Genomic DNA, 16,880 nt, shown 5'->3' with positions numbered 1-16,880 from the left:
ACTGTAGATGCCATTTTCTGAACGTCTGTGCCAAATTTTCACAGAGGTGAAACTTTCACTCTTATGTGCCATTTCTGTCACTATGAGCAGTTGGAAGGCCTAAACATTCTCAAAATACAATGTAATTCTTAAAAATGACTTGTCAATGTAATGAAGTACTGTCCAAACAAAATGCTTTTTAAAGATTAGTGTACCGACTGGCCTAACAGAACAAGAAAATGTGGAATCACAGGTTTGACTTGATAATGGGCAAAAAACCCCTACCCCTGGTCAACACACCCTTGATGAAGTGATAAAAAGAGTGCAGGGTAATTTGCCAACTGCATTCCACCCTTTCATCTAAAACGTCAGGCCCCTCCCACTGCTGCTGTTGGCCGCTATATAATTAAGGACAACCATAGATGGTTTTTACTTATCTCCAGACCTCCTGACATATCCAGATCCAGACTCTCCAAGATGTCTTTTACCTCCAGATCCTACAGCCAGAGGTCCGTCAGCCAGAAGACAATGAGTGTCTACGGTGGTGCGGGAGGTCGTGACATCCGTATCTCCACACCCTACACTACTTGCTTACCCTATTCAGGAGGCTACAATACCACTGATGGGCTTGACCTCCATGTCGATGCCAGTGAGAAAGCCACACTTCAGAACCTAAATGACCGTTTGGCCTCCTACCTGGAGAAGGTGCGCAAGCTGGAGAAGGAGAATGAACAACTGGAAAAGCAGATCAGAGAGTGGTACTCCAGCAAAACTGTGATCACCCGTGATTACAGTGGCTACTTGGCCACCATCGCAGACCTGCAGGATAAGGTATGAGAAAAAGACTTAAAAGGCTGTATCTCAGGCCTGCATTAGCATCCAAACCTTTTCATGGTGTGGAATCCAATTACACCTTGTGTTTGTAAAGGCGCCACATTTTTGGAGCCATTAGCATTTCTATGTGTCATTCAAGTAATGCAGCAAAGTTATTTTGATTACTATCATACATTACTTTGCTTTCTTCCTGGGAGGGTAGATGCTCACAGTGACAGTGTGTGCCCATGATTTATAACAATTTATCTATCAATTAAACTATGTTCTTTAAAAAACATTATGTGCTTTCTACCCTTTATCACATACTTAAAAATTCAAAATGTTACATGTATATTTTCATGTCAGCTCAGGTGAATTTGAATCTTTGCTATCCTCAGATCCAGGGTGCCACCACATTCAATACTAAGCTCTACTTGGAAATTGACAATTCAAAACTGGCTGCTGATGATTTTAAAATGAAGTAAGTGTAGCAGTATTTCACACATACATCACAGCATTAACAGAGGCCTACTGTAACTGCAAACTGCTTCTAATGAGACTCTGAAATGCCTCTGACCCGCTCTGCCTTCCCCCATGTAATCTTCTCAGGTATGAGAATGAGCTAGCCATGAGGCAGGCTGTAGAGGGGGACATCGCTGGACTAAGAAAGGTCTTGGATGATTTTAATCTGGTCAGAATGGACCTAGAGAGTCAGTACGAGTCCCTAAACGAAGAGCTCATTATGTTGAAGAAGAACCACGAGGAGGTAAGGCTGCAGAGAAAACAGCCCATTACAAAGAATCAACTTCATCAACTTAAGGCATGCAGATAAAACAACATGACTGAGATGAATTGCTCCTGCCTTGATTAAATACACGAGTTCAAAATCTTTCATCAGTAGGAATTTACTTTGAGTAAGCTGCTAATCTGCCACATACTTCTGTTTGACACTAATCATAAAACACACATGACCTGTTCCTTCCCCCGATAAAACAGAATGATATTGTTTCAGGTTGTTGCCAATGAAAGATGATGATTTCTGCACATTGTTCTCCTCCTGCTTGAGCAAATTTTTGTTGTTGGTCAAACACTCACTATATTGTATATCTCAACCACAGGTGCAAATAAATCACAAAGATGCATTAATACAGTGCAGCAACACTTTATGCAATTATAAAAACAGAAATTCATTATATTTTCAGGATTTAATTCACATTAAATCCCCCCATTGCTGTATCTCTTTCAGGAAATTAGTCTGCTGAGGACTCAGATGGGAGGAAATGTTGATGTGGCAGTTGATGCTCCTTCTTCTGTAGACCTGAACCAGGTCATGACAGAGATCAGGGATCACTATGAGGGAGTTATTGCCAAGAATCGTAGAGAACTTGACCAGTGGTACCAGAGCAAGGTGAGACACAAACTTAAAATCCTTATAATTTTTCAAATCTTCACTAGAATCCAATAAATATTTGACATTGTGTTTCTGCCCAGATAACGGTGGTGGAGAAGGTTGTAGAGGACAATTCATCCAGCCTTGGGGCATCCCGCCTTGAGATTAAAGAACTGAAAAGCACCTTGCAGAGACTTGAAATTGAGCGTATGTCCCAATTGAGTATGGTATGTTAAATTCCTAATCCATATTTCTTTTTAAACTGTGCATTTCAACAATATTGTGAATTTAGCTTTCAGAAATTAATAAAAAAACAGAATTAGGTCAAGTTTTTTTTTTTTTTTTCAGTGATGCAGTTTAAAACATTTTGTCATGCTTTGATGATATGATCATACAGACACACATTTTGATTGCTGTTTCTGACTATCAGACCTATAAGTAATGCATCTCTATATCATTTCCACCTAATACAACAGAAATCTTCTCTGGAGGCAACTCTGCAAGAGACTAATGAACGCTATGGAGTCCAGCTAGCAGGTCTCCAAGCCATGGTCACAGGCCTGGAAGCCCAGATGTCAAACCTTAACACAGATATCTCTGAAATGCAAAATAAGTATAGCACATTGTTGGACCTTAAGACCCGTCTGGAGGCAGAGATTGTAGAGTACAGGAGGTTGCTGGATGGAGAGGACGACAGGTAGGAACCTGTGAAGGTGCAATGACTGTACCATATTAATATTAATTATGCATGAAGTAATGATTTTAATCTCTCTCTCTTCCAAATGCAGCTCAAAACAAGGTAAAAAAAATATTTCCTTAGAAAATAGTTCACAATCTTTATTAATGTAAAGAATTGATTTACAAAATTCTTTTTTTTCTGCAGTGATCACAAAGACTATCATTGTGCAGGAGACAGTTGTGGATGGAAAGGTGGTCAATTCCACAAAGACTGTGGATGTGGATGTGGATCAAGTGGAGTAAAAAGATCAAAATGATTCAATAAATTCAATAAAGTTTCTGCAGTAAAATTTTACTTTCCTGTGTGTTTTGTAATATACATACAATCCTTCCAGCAGAGAAGTATTCTTTTTGACATTACTGTCACTATCTAATACCAATTAGGGAAAAAAAAAATCTTTTAATAGTGTTCCTACATGGGATTTAATTCAGCGTGTGTGTTGTAAATTCTGTTACCAATCCCAATTTTGGGATCACTGGTTTATGTGGGATAGGAGAGTTTAAACGCCATATGAAGTGTAAATGCTAATATTAGCACTGATGGGTATCAGAGCATCATTTCAAATACATAAAAGACAAAGGTTCAAATCCTATTACAGCTAAAATCCAAGTTAGAACGTGACAATTTAGATGGTAATTTGTCCAAAGTGGAAGAGGAAGTCAGGGAGATCTGATAGACCACCTCTTACTGGGACTTAAAGACTGCTGTCTACCAAGCCCAGTGTGGTCATATGATTCACCATTGTGAAGAAAGGTTTGTGACAGCAGTGAATGGACATATCTAAACATATATGGATAAGCCCCTTTTCCAGTGAAAGCACCAGAATTTTAAAATCTTGGATTTGTTTCAGCCAGATAAAAGTGGTGTCTATATTATTTATTGAAAAAAAAAAGAAGCTCTTTAGGTATGGCTTATCACGTACATTCAATAAAGTCTTCACTTCACCGCATAGATGGGTTGAATTTTCAAGTGGATGTCTTGTCACTCTAAATGATAGGTTAAGCAGCGATCTTTACAGAGTCTATCAGCTTATCTTCACCGTTGGAGCGTTGAGGTTGAGATGTATTATTCCTGTTGTAGACTCTCCATTTTTAAATCTTTTAAGCTAAATCATGGGTCATTTTCAACATCAACCGCATGTCTCAACGCCAGCACAGTCACAGGCATTCCCTCAGTGCAGTTTCTATCTGAATCCGCTTCACGTTAGACACATTCAATATTGTGCCCGCCGCATTTCATCTTGGTTTGCACCCTAAGGCACCCACCATCCATCCAAACAAGCGTTTTCTGGCATTCCTTTCTAATTGCTACAGGTGTTATGACGCCCTCTATAATCGCGGCGAGCAGTTATGGTACCCTATTCCCATTGCCGCAGGTGCTCATGGTGCCTTTTTCCTATCGCTGCAGGTGCTCATGGTGCCCTCCATCCATCATGCAGGTGCCTATGGCGCCTTTTTCCCATCACTACCGGTGTTCATGGTGCCTTCCATCCATTGCGGCGGAGCTTATGGCGCCCCTCTTTCCATCGCAACAGGCGCTCTTGGCACTCTTTTCTGCTATGGTGCTTTCTATTGTGCGGCACTTTATGGAGCCCCCCTTTTCCTTTTTTTTTTTTTAACAGTGTCCTGTCTTGCGATATGGCAATAACAATAAGATTGCTTTCACAAGCAAAATCTGTTGGGCACCCTTTTTCAATCACTACAGACGCTCATGCGCCCTCTATTCAACACTGCATGCAATTATGGTGCCCCCATCATCGCAACAGGCGCATTATGGTGCCTTCCATCATCACAGCGGGCGCATCATGGCGCCTTCCATTATCGCAGCAGGCGCCTCATGGCTCTTTCCATCTTTTGCATCGGGCACCTCATTACGCCTTACATCTTTCGCAGTGGGCACCTCATTGCACCTTACATCTTCGGGGCGGGCATTTTATGCCGCCTTCTGGCATTGCAGCGGGCACTCATGGCACCCGATACCCATTGCAGCAGACCAATCCCACTTTTATCCCATTGCGGAGGGCACTTCATGGCACCCTTTTTCCGCCGCAGTCAGCTCATTGCCCTAGGCGCATCGCACCCACACCCATCCATCTGTTCGTATCACAATGGTGCTTCGCTCCAAACCCCTTAGGACATCATGGTATACATATCTCAACTGAAACATAACAATCACGGCCTGCTCGTTTCGTCCCTCGGTCATCGTGGCTTGCGGGCTAGCCTAGATTATCGCCTCCCCATCTCACTTTCTCAGCTTATCGTGGCTGCATGTGCGTGTGTTTTGTGCTCCCACCCTCAGCTCATCACTACGTAGAGCTCATCTTTGGTTGTGGTGGGCCAGAGTGTTCAGCCACAGCCTATCATTGCAGTTATCACCACAGTCATCACCTAATTGTTATTTCAAGTGTCAGTGTCTCCTTGCTTGGTCAGCCAATTTTGCCATTGCGCATCATCCCGAGCGTTGCTCTTTCATTTCCAGGCTGCTTGATCTGGCTAATTGCATTTCCTTCCTCCTTGTCTAGGTTCACTGCCTTCTGACTTTTCTTTTTGGTCTAGACTGCTTCTCGATTCGATCGGCAATCTTTTCTACTCTCACATCATTCTGTCTACAGCCATGCTTCATGCCCTATAGGTTTTGGGGGGGGGTTCTTTCAAATAGTTGGATTGCAGTTCATGGCCTGCTCCCCTCATCAATTCTTATTCTCTGCTGTGTGAGGTTTAACCATTAGCTGTAGCTTGCATTGTCGGGCCATTCATTCAGAATGGAGCAGCCACAACAGTGGTCTGTGGCATCTCCTTGACTTTTCTCAGCAATGGGGCTGACGTTCATCAGTTTATGCCTCATACATCTGCCCTGAGCATGCATTCATCAACCCGAACTGCTCAACGTTCTCTCAGCCTTTAAGGGTAAGCTAACTACAAATACTGGTGGTGGTTTCAAAACTCATTCACATCCTTCATCAGATCTGAATGTTTGATTATTTCAGTTGTGTTTATAACCCATTCTTATCACTCATCTCTCTCCTGTAATTCGTCATGCCAGATGGTTGTTTTACCAGGCTCCCTTCTATCATTCATCCTATCATTCATCATAGCAATCATCCCCTCATTCATCCCATCACCATTCCCCTCACCTCACCTCACCATCCCTTCACAAACTTTTGGTAGTCCTTCGCAGCAACTGGTCCTGGCCCTCTTTTGGTAAGCCTTCACGGCACCGGCCTTCTAGTGAGCCTTTGCGGCTCATCTCTTCTGTTACTCTACTCTACATTTCTTAGCTTTTAATTCAGTCTCTGCCTTCTGAGCATGCTGTTGGATCAGCCTCAACCAGCAATTTTTTTGGGGGGGAACAGCCCTGTTCTTTACTCCTGTTCATGTATATTTATCCAAATGCAGCGCTATATTTCCTGCCGAGGTCTGAGCGCCAAAGACCAAGTAATTGTATCAATAAATTTCTTCTAATTGTCTTTTCTCTTCGTGTGAGTTTTTCAGATTGAATTGCTTTTATTATTAAATTCTAGTGTCATATAGTTTAATTATGGCATTTATTGTACTCAGTGCAAAATGTGCTATTTTTGTTGTTTTTAACTACACCTGATACATTATTTCTCATGACCAGCCTTAAGGTTATTTTGTTGAAATTCCCTCTAATATTTGTGCTTGAACTGAATCCATAAGCTGGACATTTTTAGATAAATATTCTACATTTTATTTCCTATCAGTCTACATCTAGCCAGAGTAGTTTTATTGGATTGCAATAGCAACTAAACACTGATTAACACCATTTTTTTTATTTTTTATAATAGTATTAAAGTGGCACTTATATCAGATATCTAAGGCACAAAAATACGTTATTTTTATTCTAAATTGTATTTATTTGAGTCAGTCTGCAGGAGGGGCAAACTCATACCTCAACTCTTTATATTTAAGCAAATATTTATACCAATTATATGATGTAGACAGTGCAGATGATACTGTGGCAGCAAGGTAGGACTACAAAAAGGATCTTCAGTAGTTTGCTGTGAGCCAGCTAATGCATCAATTTTTTCTCATCAAAGAATAAATCTTCAAACTGTATACATAAGAAACATTAAGTGGTTGAAAACTAGTAGATGTCAGATAATTAACTGACTGATATTTTTTTATTTATGACAGTACAGAGGTGTAGGAAAGCAAAGTTATTTTCTTCAAAAGTAAAAATGAATTCAATTTTATTTATTTAGAAGTAATCTATGGGCTTTAAGCCTTAATTGTACTGTCACATTCATGTTGAAACGGGTTTGATTTTGAACACTAAATAATGGTATCACAAATACTACAAATACTGAATATTACCGTCAGGGCAAGCAAGAGTCAGGTTGATGGAAAACAATAAAGAAAGACGGTGACCAAGTGAATTACCCTGTGGCACTTTCTATCTATAATACTAAAATCTGAGTGATAAAGATATAAATTAAACCAAAAAAAGAAGGACCTGTCAAGATTAATCAGTTGTATTTTATCCAACAGGGGAGAACAAATAACCATGTCAAATGCCTTTGTAGGGTTAATGAATAAAGCTCCAGTAAGTAATTTATTAATATATCATTAGTGAATTTTGGTAGTGAAGAGCTTCTTGATTTTTTTTTTTTCAAAATCCCAATTGAAACTGAGAGACGAGATTATCAATATTAGACAAATGATTAAATAATTGACTAAAGATGATATTTTTAATGACTGACAGTGCCGTTAGTAGCTGATGTTGTTCCATATTGTTGGTGTCATAAATCTCAAACACCTTTGTTAATGTATAGGAGGTGTGCAGCATACTAGCACTGATAAGGCACACGTAGAGAAAAAAAAAGGTTTAAAGGAATGGAAATTAGAGAACATGATACTTGATATATTTTACATAAATATCCTTAGGAACAGCCGAGCACAAAGAGAGACCCTCAATGACATGCTCAGTATCAGTCTGGCTGACTTGCCTAATTGAAAAAGTAAACATAAACAAGGTTTCAGAAAACATGTTAAAATTGGGTAAAGGGGGCACTTCAGTTGAAGGAGATAACTGCTGACTGAAGGTGTCTGCAAAGATGATTTGTTCAGAAGGAGGAATGCAAATTTTATAGTTAATTCTGATATTAGAATTTGGTTCATCTGATTAACTGATAATGTCTACTTTAGTATGGTTGATATTCAGAAAAGGAAGCAGCTGCTCATCCTTAACTGCAGCCAGTTGATGTTTGTGCAGCAGGTGTCTCTATTGGTAAAGGTTTCACAGAAATTGAATGCATTGTTTTCTTTGTTTACTGTAATAGGAAAAAATATGCAAAATGCACATTATGGGTCTCTGTTTTGAAATGTAAACACTGAACAAGCTCCTTAAATTACCATCTTAAAAGCGTTTATTCAGGCGCACTGTATGTTTCCACTGTTTAACAAAGAAATTTGTATTTGACACCAGTTAAGTGGAGGACATTACATAAAGTATTGTAACATGACAGAGAAAGACATGATGTCAATATGCATGATTGATAGTGAGGGATTTTGTGACTTAATACACTGAATGAAGCCAAGCAAAGGCTGCAGTTCTTCACACAGTATGAAAAAACAATAGCAGACAAGTTAAACAAGAAGCAGAGTCGTTTTTAAAGGACAGCACATGAAACATCCATCCATCCATCCATCCATCTATCCATTTTCTGTCACGCTTCTCCCATGCGAGGTCGCAAAGCTTGCAGGTGCCTATCTCAAGCTGTCTACGGGCGAGACAGCACATGAAACATTGTTTCTGCAAACAACCACACCAGAGTAGGTTTGACTCAGACTCTGAATATTGAAAGCATATTTTCTAGTTTTAAATCGAAATGGAAAAGCAATTAATTATTCAATTGATGTAGCCCCATAAAGACTTGTTAGTAATTCATTGATCAATTGCAAAGCTGTGTAATTAAATTTAATTCAGTTCAGTTTGTCATCTCAATACACTTTACAGAGACAGTTCAATCAGATCATCCAGTCAGATTGTTAAAAAAGTTTATGAGGAAGTAATCTCCTTCTATTAATTCTAAAACCATGCCTTCTTAGATTCCATTCAAGTCTTTCTTTGCCACCTTGTTTTGAGTATTCCTGGCCTTCAGTATTTTTTTTTATTTTTGTGGATTTATGTTTTAGATTTTTGCTTCTGATGAACTAAACTTTAAGAAAACCCCTTTAGCTTCAGTCTGCATTTGGGTCCTGTCAAACCTCCAGCATCACTGTGACCTCCCCGGACCACATGGTATTCATATAAAGGAAACAGAAATAAGCAGAGAATCTAACAGGGTACACAGTTAACATTTCCTACATCTATCTCTAACAATTGCTTGCATTTTGTTGTTGACTCTATGGCAATTCCTCACACCAAGCATGCATGCAGCCACAGTTGAGAGTGAGAGTCAGTCTGTGGGAGTGGCGCTTGATCTCTGAACCTCACGATTTCAAGCTCTATGCCCTAACCACTAGGCCACCTGGAGAAAGAAGCAGAGAAACAGAATGAACATAGAAGTCAGTGGCGATTTCTTATTGAATACCCAGAAGGCTAAACCTCTGCTGTAAATTTTGTAAAATAATCTATCAAATATGCACTATGCACTAAAATGCAATTATTTTCATTAGTATTTTGTGCTTTAATCAGGACATAGTCTCCACTCAGCTCTGGAGCAGCAGAACGCTACCTGTCAGTCTTTTTGAGAAAATCATTATTGAGGCTTGAGCATCCGTGTATTGGAGCAAGCAGTGATAAAGTAGAGTGCTAAGTGAATAACATGCAAAACTACATCCCTTCCAATAAGGCTAAGTCTCTAAGCCTTATTGGAAGGAGGGGTGGATCATAAAGCTGTCTGCTCAATGCAGAGGGCAGGTTAAACTTAAACGTATAGAAGGCCATCCCACGTGCTCCTCCAGGTAGCTATCTTTTTCTGCGCATGTGCACTCTCAGGCATATATCTGTGGTGAGCTAAGTTTTCAGACAGTCATTGAAGCTGACCTTTATCACCATGGTTCTATAAAAAAAGGGTTCAGGGTCTATTATTTTAGAGTGCTCACTACAGCTATTTTCAGTCTGTTGGAGTAATTTCTTGTGTTTCGACATTTGAAAATAGAATGCGTAATGTTTAGATTCGACTACTACCGTTCAGTCTCCCCTGTTCCAGAGAAGAGTTGCTGACACTGATAGGAGCAGTCCATAAAAGTTTCTATGTAGAAAAGGTAAAGGTAAGCTAGCACCACAAGTGGCTCGGTTAAGGAAAGAAGTTAAAGGGGCAGTAGGAAAATAAACACATTTTTTACCATGTGTTTTAAAGATCTCCCCACAGCCGCTTAATAAGCAGTGAAATAGAAGGTCTGGAAGTGAAACTAAATGAAAAGCTACAGAGAGAAATCAATTAATAACCTGAACCAATAACAAGAGCCGGTCCGTTGTACACGATTGGTTCCTGACACGTCAGTCATGCTCATCTGCTTGTCCCTCCCCCCTGTGCGCGTACACCGACACAGGAATGAATCAACCCGCCAATGCTTTGGCAGGATGCCATGGCTGAAAGCTAGCCATTGTTATGCAACATTCACACCTATGGTGACCAGATTTGGGTTTCTGAAAAGGAGGCAGCTGGGGCTGCTGACTGGCCCGGACCGGGAACACCGGTGGCAGGGGATAGAGTGACCAACCCGACCTGGTGACGGTAGACCTTCCACCGTCTGCCAGGTAAGGCAAGCGGGGGAAGGTCGGACCGAACCCGACCTTCACCGGTTCGGGTTCGGTCCGAGGGGATTTCAAAATCGTCAGGGATTTTGGTTGACTACAGTGCAGCAGAACCGAGCCGTCAGCTCCAGAGCTGGGGACAGAGCGACCAAACCCGATCCGGTGACGGTAGCCTCGACACCGGTGCCCCCAAGCAGGTTCGGTCGCTCGGTCCCCAGGAAAAAGAGGACGTCTGGTCATCGCACCTAAAGTAGCAAGAGCGTGCTGCTTCATTTTAGAAAATTGTACAAGTTTAGTCTGACGTGAGGCTGAAGCATATTTGTTGCTCTGGCTGGTCAGGCGGAGTTACCCTATCCTTTCTTTGCCTGTAACGATAGCAGCTATATTTGCTGTGATCAGTGGGTAAAAAGTAGTTTGAATCTATTTTGAAGGGAGAAAGTCGACCTGAAAACATTGTCAGTGCAGTCAGTTCATCCAGAATACCATCCTGCCTTCAAATACTATTTCTGTCGGAGCCGATCAGACCCCCGTACACCTATAAATCACATTCCTCTTTGCAGTTTGCCGCAGTGGCTGAAAGGCCATGTCCATAATCCAAACTGCAGGCACCAGTATAATAAAAGCAAACATGTTTTGCCAGAAGATTTCTGCATTTTAACCTAATTTAGGCGTTAATAAACTATTTCAGAGGAGTAATCATAGCGCTCTGCATCAACAGTGGTTCCCGTCTCCCTGCCAGCAGCTGCTCCTGTTGCTGTAGATGTGCAGCAGACAGCATGCACATTCATGTGTTATAAAGGTGTGGTTTCGAGGGGTCCAAAGGGAGAGGCATGGTTGTGTAGCTTTTTTGCAAGATCTCCCACTGCACCTTTAAGCAGACGAGTTTTACAACTTCAAATTTGCCTCCTCTCCCACATTCCACTAAATCTATGGCGACACACTTATAGTAGTGCAGAGAACCTAAGAGGAAGAGGAGCCGAAAATCTAATTGTTCTTAAGGCCTTATAGAAGCTTGACCTAGCCCTATATTATTTTATTTATTTTCTTTTTAACGAATATCTAGTTGAATTTTTGTTCATGCATAACTTTGAAAAAGTTGATGGTCTCTTATAACTTATTACTGAAAACTAAAGACAAGAACTGTTTTTATTTCATTTTCAATAGATAGACAGATATTTATATTACTTTTAATATTCCTTTAATCCTAGAGTCATAAAAAGATGAAAATGCACGCTAAAGGAACAAAGATTACTAATTATCAGTTTTATGAATTATGAGAGGGATGACTGTGTTATAATTTTTTACTTTTAGTAGTATTACTATTTAATAATAGTAGTATTTTTTGTTTATGTTACAGCATTCACTTTTACTAAAACTCCAAGCTTTACTGTGAGTCAAATGATTATTTTCCTATATTGATCAAAAATAATTCACACGAAGGACAGAATCAACTCATGAGAGTGATATTGTGAGGTGGTTGTCATAATCATTATATACGTTATTCTTTTTGTCTCAGATCCTAAAACTTTTTTTATTCTCTTTGCTTCTCTATTTTCTATTCTCTTTTTCATTTATTAAAACACCAGCACCCCCAGTTAAACATCAGTTTCCTGAAAGCATATTTTTCTTCTGACATGACAATACCAAGCATTATGAAGACACAGATAAAGGCGTAGAGGCGTTTATTGCATGGGCAGTGGTACATGAAGGGAGTTAAGTTGATCTAGATGGTAACTTATATTCTTCAGGAGTTGCTCCTTTTGTTTTCTGCAAGCCCCAAGTTATGAGGAGGTTTTGGAGGAGGAGACCACTTTGCCATCTTTAATCTCCTCTGTGACCACAATGACCTTTTTCACTGTGGTGCTTTCTGAGCCCCCGATGCTGCAAAGACAGAAAAATACAGAGTTAATAATGAATATCACTATGATCAGATATTTATTGATGAAAAGGTATTTTTCTTTGTTAAATTACCTGGCCTCTCCATCCAGCAGCCTCCTGTATTCTGCAATCTCCATCTCCAATCGTGTCTTGATGTCTAGCAGCATCTTATACTCGTGGCTTTGTGATTCTATATTGGCACGCAGATTGGTTAGCTGTTGCTCAAGAGATGTCACCTGCATCTGAAGCCCTTGGAGTTTCATAGAGTACCGGGCCTCTGTTTCAGCCAAAGTGCCTTCCAGACCCGCTTTCTGAGGAGAGGAGGGATAAGGGGTGGATGCATAAATGCAGCAGAATAACATTCTGTGTATGGGAACAGAAGTGCAGCCCAGATGAAATGACTTACCATGCTGTGTTGTGACTGTAACTCGATTTCCAGGCCTTGTAATGTGCGACGGAGCTCAGAGATCTCTGACTTAGACGTCTGCAGAACTTCTGTGTGCTGGACCACCTCTTTGTTAAGTTCCTCCGTCTGCAGCAGATGTGTTGAAATGTCATAGACGAAAAACATATCAAACTTTTACACAACTTTTTCAACAAAAAGCCAAGTCTCACCTTTGAGTCGAACCAGGACTGGAGTTCTCTCTGGTTCTTTGCGGTCACACCTTCATACTGCTCACGGATCTCAGCCATAATTTTGGACAGGTCTACTTGCGGTTTTGCATCCACCTCTACATTGATCTGACCACTCATCTGGTTCCTCATAGCTTCCATTTCCTGTACAATAATAGGGCATGATTTGTTTAGTTGTGTTTTTCTGTATTTTATGAAACATTTGAGACAGCTTGTGGATCTAAACTTTACTGTTCTCTCCCCACCTCTAAATGATTCTTCTTAAGGAAGACCAGTTCTTCCCTGAGACCCTCTATCTGCATCTCCAAGTCAGATCTGGATAATGTCAGCTGATCCAGAACTCTCTTCAACTCCGCAATGTCTGCCTCCACTGATGTGCGCATGCCAAGCTCATTTTCATACCTGTAGGGCAGTAAAAAGTGTTTCATCATTGATTTGCTACTTCCAAGTGAATGAGCATATCAAGTATTAAACCCCTCTTACTTGGTTTTAAAGTCATCTGCTGCCAACTTTGCATTCTCCTGGGCCAAGAAGATGCCTCCATTAACAGAAATAGCATCCTGGATCTGTAGGAAGAAGATGCAGCTCTCAACATTGACTGCAAGGAATCACACAGTGTTTTTCCAATGCATGCATGGAAAATAGCAACTCACCTTTCCCTGGAGGTCGGCAATGGTAGCGTAGTATGCTGAGTAGTCCCGGGCAGAAGGGCCGGTTTTGCTTTCCAAGTACTGTCGGATCTTCAGCTCCAGCTCAGCATTGGCACTCTCCAGTTTGCGCACCTTCTCAAGATAAGAGGCCAGACGATCGTTCAAGTTCTGCATGGTGGCTTTCTCGTTCGCTCCAACGTGGAGGTCCACTCCTCCACCAGCCCCAAAACCTGCACCCCCTCCCATTCCATAACTTCCACCTCCAGCACCAAACCCAGAGGTGGAAACAGAGATCCTTGATCCGCTTCCACCTGCACCACCATAAACACTAGAGGCATACTGCCTTTGTGCCCGGCCTCCGCCCAGGCTTCCACCACCAAGGTTTCTCCCTGAGTAAGAGCTGGACATGCTGATTCTTGATAGGTTGCTCATTGTTGGAGCTGCTCAGTAGGTCTGCCTGCTTTGGAGTGAAGAGATGGCTGAGATGTACAGCTCTGCTGCCCCCCTCTTTTTATGCTGCACACAGCTGCTACCAGTGTGGGCGGAGCGATGCAGAATGCCTGAGGTGAACATGATCTAAAATGGGTGCAGAGTCCCACCCTTCAAAAACACTGACTTCAGTCTCTTTAAGTAACTTCGTAGGAGAGCAAAAATTATATTTTCTTCAATCCCTGTGGTAAAATTGCAAACAAGCACACAACATAAACTTGTGCTGTTTTTCTAAAAAAAAAACAATGTTTCTGTGAAAACCTTATTGTATCTGAAACAGGCTGAGTAGAACAGCCGCACCCATTACTGTTTGTTCAGTTTCACCTCGGACAGGCTTTAAATCCTGCCAAGATTATCTCAGGTTAAGTCACCTCTTTTGATTTACTGCCATAGTTATGCGGGTCACCCATAGCCAACCTAACCTGTTTCGTTACCAAGACAACAATCAGAACAAACACAAAGATGGATGAGGTGGACTTTATATGACAGATTTTCCAACTGCTAAAAAAGAAACTTTCCTTCAAAATCTTGTGCAAATCTTATTTTTCAGTCCTTTTGTTTAGCAACAGCCTGAAGTCATTTTTTCTTCTTACATCTCTTTTTGGCTCCATTAACCACTTGGCTTAGCACAGAGCCGACTGCAGAGTTAAATCCTGGCATGTACATAAGCTGAAAGAGAACAAGCTCTTGCCTGTTTGCTTCTTTCCATCCTGCGCTCTTTCAGAATGCCCCCTCCAGAAGTGTTGGCTTAAGCGTGTCACATAAAACCTTTGGAAATGATTATTCAAGTTTCAAAAAGGTAAGAGTTTGAAAAGGTATCACCAATAACTATTTCACTCTAGTTCGGAATTAATGACAGAAAAGGTAACAGGTTTGTCACCAATATATGTTTTTGTTTTTATGTTTTATATTTTTCATTGCCTCCATTTAACAGATGTCTGTTGCTAAATGTGCATACACACACTTTCTTTTTAGCTGCTGCTTCTGATTTTAAGGTTCCACACTCGACTCCTCTCTGCTAAACAGGAAACAGATGTCAGGGACACTGAGCAGTACGAGTGTGCAGTTATATTGCAGGGAAGACACAACAGGATTTCAGACCAATAAAGCATGGCATACTTATATATACATTCCTGCACAGCAAATTGTCCTGCATCGCGGTATATTTTGCAACAACATAAATGCTTTGGCAAAAGTAAAGTTAAGCCCCTTAAAGCCACTTTGGTATAACCTGTAAATAATTACACATATAAAACTCTGGTCTAATAAAGACACCAGAGAGGAGAAATAGTGACATCACCACACAGATGTCCTTAAACAACAACTTAACAGCACTACAATATTTCACCAAGTGATATAATGTGGCTCTTGATAGATTTAAAACTGTTTTCAAACATTAGCTGGAAATACAGAAAGGCTCAGAATTATTCATATATTGGCCAGATAAATCTTTCATGTTATGTTTTTAATATACCATCAATTGTCTCCTAGGGCTGCAGCCATTGGTAGCACTAATGCCTTGCAGCAAAGATGTTCTGAGTTTGAATTCCATCAAGGTGTTATTCTGCACAGTTTCTATTGTCTGCCCGTGCATTGGTTTTCTCAGCTTCCTACCCCAGTTTAAAAAAATGGATGGTTTAGCAATCTTTCTATATTGCACTTTAGGCATTATTTTTGAGCAAGTGTGGTGGTTTGTCTTTTGTGGCTCTGTGAGATCTGTTTTTAAGGAGGCCCTGGGCCAAAGGCAGCAAAAGTTATATCACAACCATAACATTTGCAGTTTAAGGAGGTCATCTCAAGTGCTGTTTGCCTTGTCTTAAAAGTGTTCAGTGTAATAAATCATATTAATTTCCAGTCTTTTTTGAAGAGTTTTTCATTTGATGGAGCAGAATAAATAAAAGCCATTTTTCCAAGTTCTGTTTGAGCAAATGGAACAGAAAGCAACAAATAAAGAGTAGGCGTCAACATATCTCTGTGTGATTAAATTACAGATGTAGGAGGGCAATAGTCTGAGTATTGCCCAGCCTCCTGGTGGACATAGAAAGTCATCCCAAACGATGGGTGTATAGATGTTTCTCCTAAGTGGAAGTAATATTAAGGTATTTTAGAGACTGAGACAGAATCCTGACTTATATTGATAGAAAATATGTGGGGGAGCTTAGAGTTAAGGTGATGACAAGAAGGCCTTTCCTCTCTGAGAGTGTAAGTTAATTGCCAGGATTATTCATCAAAATTCGGGTGGAAAAATCCAAGTATCAGCGGTTTTCAGAACGGCAACAATAATACAACATACATATAGGTTTAATTTCCTACTACGGTGGAAACATTAGCTTTTAAATCCATCAATGGGGTGCAAATGTATTAAGCCTTCCAAGTTACGTTTCTTAGACAGTACGTCTCCAAACTTCTCCTCCTCACAAGCTAAATCCTTACATAAATGCATGTTTTTAAATGACATTTTAACTTCAGACTTTAGTATTACTTTTTTCTGTCTTGTGTAGTTCTAGATTGATATCCAATTTTATTTCCAACCTGATGTAATATCATTACCTTTTTAAGCAATATTTACCTGTGCCTCTTAGTTGTT

The 16,880-nt window shown here is 40.5% G+C and overlaps 2 protein-coding genes across 2 annotated transcripts; one reads left to right on the top strand and one right to left on the bottom strand.

Annotated features, from left to right (window-relative positions):
* The first annotated feature begins 402 nt into the window (after positions 1-402).
* On the top strand, positions 403-3,215 carry krt98 (keratin 98). The gene is made up of 8 exons (XM_038284724.1): positions 403-810; positions 1,191-1,273; positions 1,402-1,558; positions 2,039-2,200; positions 2,284-2,409; positions 2,659-2,879; positions 2,971-2,981; positions 3,066-3,215. The coding sequence occupies exons 1-8, from the start codon at positions 457-459 to the stop codon at positions 3,161-3,163; spliced, it is 1,212 nt and encodes a 403-aa protein (XP_038140652.1). The 5' UTR covers positions 403-456; the 3' UTR covers positions 3,164-3,215.
* Positions 3,216-12,308: 9,093 nt separating this feature from the next.
* LOC119783285 (keratin, type I cytoskeletal 13-like) lies at positions 12,309-14,283 on the bottom strand. Its single transcript, XM_038284723.1, has 7 exons — positions 13,808-14,283; positions 13,638-13,720; positions 13,400-13,556; positions 13,137-13,298; positions 12,928-13,053; positions 12,615-12,832; positions 12,309-12,524 (listed from the first exon to the last, which is right to left on the bottom strand). The coding sequence occupies exons 1-7, from the start codon at positions 14,234-14,236 to the stop codon at positions 12,425-12,427; spliced, it is 1,275 nt and encodes a 424-aa protein (XP_038140651.1). The 5' UTR covers positions 14,237-14,283; the 3' UTR covers positions 12,309-12,424.
* Between the last annotated feature and the right edge of the window lie 2,597 nt (positions 14,284-16,880).

The sequence above is a fragment of the Cyprinodon tularosa genome, unplaced genomic scaffold (assembly GCF_016077235.1).
Source record: "Cyprinodon tularosa strain WSP-4 unplaced genomic scaffold, ASM1607723v1 ctg201, whole genome shotgun sequence".
NCBI lineage: Eukaryota > Metazoa > Chordata > Actinopteri > Cyprinodontiformes > Cyprinodontidae > Cyprinodon > Cyprinodon tularosa.
This window is presented reverse-complemented; position numbering and strand designations above follow the sequence as displayed.

Coding starts and splice junctions, on each gene's coding strand:
- krt98 (XM_038284724.1), top strand. CDS start 457: ATGTCTTTTACCTCCAGATCCTACAGCCAGAGGTCCGTCAGCCAGAAG. Junction 1,559..2,038: donor TGAAGAAGAACCACGAGGAG/GTAAGGCTGCAG, acceptor TATCTCTTTCAG/GAAATTAGTCTGCTGAGGAC. Junction 2,410..2,658: donor GTATGTCCCAATTGAGTATG/GTATGTTAAATT, acceptor CTAATACAACAG/AAATCTTCTCTGGAGGCAAC.
- LOC119783285 (XM_038284723.1), bottom strand. CDS start 14,236: ATGAGCAACCTATCAAGAATCAGCATGTCCAGCTCTTACTCAGGGAGA. Junction 13,299..13,399: donor TTAAGAAGAATCATTTAGAG/GTGGGGAGAGAA, acceptor ATTATTGTACAG/GAAATGGAAGCTATGAGGAA. Junction 12,525..12,614: donor CTGCTGGATGGAGAGGCCAG/GTAATTTAACAA, acceptor CTGTCTTTGCAG/CATCGGGGGCTCAGAAAGCA.